The sequence below is a fragment of the Grammomys surdaster genome, unplaced genomic scaffold, assembly GCF_004785775.1.
Source record: "Grammomys surdaster isolate TR1022 unplaced genomic scaffold, NIH_TR_1.0 122297, whole genome shotgun sequence".
NCBI classification, from domain to species: domain Eukaryota; kingdom Metazoa; phylum Chordata; class Mammalia; order Rodentia; family Muridae; genus Grammomys; species Grammomys surdaster.
This window is the reverse complement of record NW_021617828.1, coordinates 207-3229: the sequence shown is the minus strand read 5'-3', so window position 1 is coordinate 3229 and position 3023 is coordinate 207. Positions and strand designations below refer to the sequence as shown.

At 44.5% G+C, this 3023-nt stretch overlaps 1 protein-coding gene across 1 annotated transcript; it reads left to right on the top strand.

Moving 5' to 3' along the window:
* Positions 1–6: 6 nt before the first annotated feature.
* On the top strand, positions 7–1283 carry LOC114636125 (acylcarnitine hydrolase-like). Its single transcript, XM_028784399.1, has 3 exons — positions 7–15; positions 393–465; positions 894–1283. The coding sequence occupies exons 1-3, from the start codon at positions 9–11 to the stop codon at positions 1078–1080; spliced, it is 267 nt and encodes an 88-aa protein (XP_028640232.1). The 5' UTR covers positions 7–8; the 3' UTR covers positions 1081–1283.
* Positions 1284–3023: the final 1740 nt, after the last annotated feature.

Genomic DNA, 3023 nt, shown 5'->3' with positions numbered 1-3023 from the left:
TCTGGGGCATGAAACGTGAGTCTTCCTTTCTTCTCTTGAACTGAACAAGGTCCCAAATGACTTCCTGTAGGGACTTCTGAGCTTTCAGTCTGTTTTAGAAAACCTAGGTTTTGAGAGAGGGAAAAAAAAATCAAATGTGTACCATATCATGGCCTCAAAACAATGCTTAAAATCTTCACCCTTTCCAGTCTAGCCTGTGATGGAGGACCTGAGGTCACATTGGGTCAGGAAGTCAATTAGAAACTTACACAAATCTTGGATTCTGGATAATGAAGAAGGGGGGCAACAATTCCAATACTTTGGGGACCAGACAGTGCTGGAATGATGCATGAAGAACTCTGATTTGGCAGTTGCATGAGGTGGCATACACTTTGTCTTTCTCATGACTTCAGTTAACTTCACTGAGAAGGAGAAGCTGCTGAGCCGGAGGATGATGAAGTACTGGGCCAACTTTGCAAGACATGGGTGAGAACACACCCCTGAACCTTACATGTGTGTGTCCCTATCTAGGGCTCCCTTTTGGATGGTGGTCTTCGAGAATTCATGAATATTCCACAGTACAATACAGTCTTTTCTGCACAATAGCACATTTATACAGATACTTTGTAGGTGTCAAATACTTGTCCTCTCACAGAGATCCAGCTGGTTGGTGAATTATGCTATGGTACTGTTTCATAGATCTTGTTTCTTAGAGGTAACATAAAACAGATCAGACAGTCTCCTCCACATGAAGTAGAAACTCATGAGTGACACTTGTATGCACATATCAGGACACTTAACCATCAGACCCCTTAACCAGTGTCCTAATTGTTCCACTGCCCTGACCAAAAACACAGGATTTGGATGTGGATGAGTGTAACTTTACTGTTCTTTGCTGGCTGTCATATCCACAGCAACCCCAACAGCGAGGGTCTACCCCACTGGCCCATGTTGGACCAAGATGAACAGTACCTGCAGCTGAACACACAGCCTGCTGTGGGACAAGCCCTGAAGGCCAAAAGGCTGCAGTTCTGGACCAAGACTCTGCCCCAGAAGATTCAGGAGCTAAAGGGGTCTCAGGACAAGCACACAGAGTTTTAGTACCCTTTGTCAGGAAAGGTGTTTGGGGTTTAAAGTTGATAGTGTTACAAAGACCATTTATTTATTTTTATTTGTTCCAACATTTATGTGAGCATTTGTAACCTCAGTCTTTGAGATTTCATGTATGAAAAACACTCTGCATGCTATTCCTTATCATTCTGGGCAAACTTTCATTAAATCCAATAAATTCTCAAATAACAGTGTGGATGTGTCAGCCCCAAAGTTCCTCCATCTTTTTAACTGAGACTAGGCTATCGGTTCCTCCCTCCCTCCCTCTCTACCTCCTTCCTTCCCTTCCTTCTTTGCTTCTTTCATCCCTTTCTTCCATTATCTTCTTCCAATGTTTACTCTCCTCTTCTCAAATTCCCAGACCTTCTTCAAATAAAGTGGATGCTTCAGGGACTGTTGGCTGCAGGAGAGTGACTCTGTCAAAATCCTGTGTCTCTACTCTCAGCAAGTCATGTTTTCTTATATTTAAAATTGACAACTGAAAACCTGCTTTCCCTAAGCCCTATTACCTTCATCCACTCAGAATGCTATTCCCAAAAGATCATAAACTCCACACTGCACAGGGGACAAGCCTGCATAGGGTATGCCAACTTTCAATGGCCAGGCTTCTAGCAGGAAGTGCCCGGCTTGGGGGGCTGCTGCAGGCTGAAGCACCAGCAAGGCCAATGTCTTTCGTGACCACAGTTTAAACAGGCCCTTGGTGGGGTTGACTTAGGCTGGTCCTGGATGGGATGGGACATGCAGAACCACCCTGTACACTCTGCAGAGATGGGGTTGGCCTCAGGGCAGCTGCTAAGGCTTGGGTTTGGAGAGTAGCCTTCTGCTGTAGCTAAGCCTTTCAGGGAAAGTCATCCACCTCCTCTCAGACATTAAAGACTTCAAAAGTAATTTTCTCACCAACTCCTGTATGAGGGTATTTCAGAAGGTTTGTATACAGTTTATACAAATTAGAAAATTATCTGAAATAAAACAAAGTATATCATGTGCTGATATGTGGGGCCAGAAGGAAAAACATGGGAGTTGTGACCTTATCTAGCTGACAGACAAATGAAGTTATGGGGAATGGCTTTTTTACAAAAATGAGATATTCAAATTGATATTCCTGCAATTCCAGAGACAGCTCATGATGAAATGATGGATGGAATGTCAGATGATTCTGGGGATTGTATTGATATAGTCATCAAAAACAATCCCAGGCTGTGTCAATCATCTAAATAGCGGATATTTCAGGGATTGAGTTTTCAAGTTTATGGGGGGTAGGCACTGCTGATATATCAATGCCCCCACCCCTAAAGTGGTTGTCAGACAAGCCTGTGTGTGTAGAGCCATGGTCCTTAACTAAGGAAAACTTACAGACACTTGAGTATCTGGTATAAGAGCAGCTGTAGACTCAACATATTGAAGAATCTACCAGTCCACAGAATTGCCCTGGTGTCTCCATGAGCCACATTGTAGCACCAGATGCCATCCAGGCACTGCCTCCCTGGTGGTTATGTGATGATGGCCCTGGTCATGATGTGTGTATCCTGGAGCCAAAGTAAGGTCTCTGTCTCTCTGTCTCTGTCTTTCTATCACACACTCACACACACATACACACACACACACACACACATACACTCCTCTGTATCTCTCATGTTCCTCCGAGTCACTCCCTCCTTCCACAGAACAGAACCTGGGTGTCTTCATTTTACATGTTCACTGTGGCCATGGACATCATCAACACGGGGCCTCTGAGTGATGGTGCAGTGAGTAGCAGATCATACTGGGATTTCCCAAGCTGAGCTACAGAAATGTCTAGGATTAAGAAGCACAGGGATGCCCAGCACCAATTGGGATCTGGTTTCTCCATCTCAAGAATGGAGGATCTGGGAAACACTCAGCTCTCACGGTCTAGCAATTCTTTGGTCGGGGAACTTGATGTAGAGAGAGCAGCT

Coding starts and splice junctions, on each gene's coding strand:
- LOC114636125 (XM_028784399.1), top strand. Junction 466..893: donor GCCAACTTTGCAAGACATGG/GTGAGAACACAC, acceptor TCATATCCACAG/CAACCCCAACAGCGAGGGTC.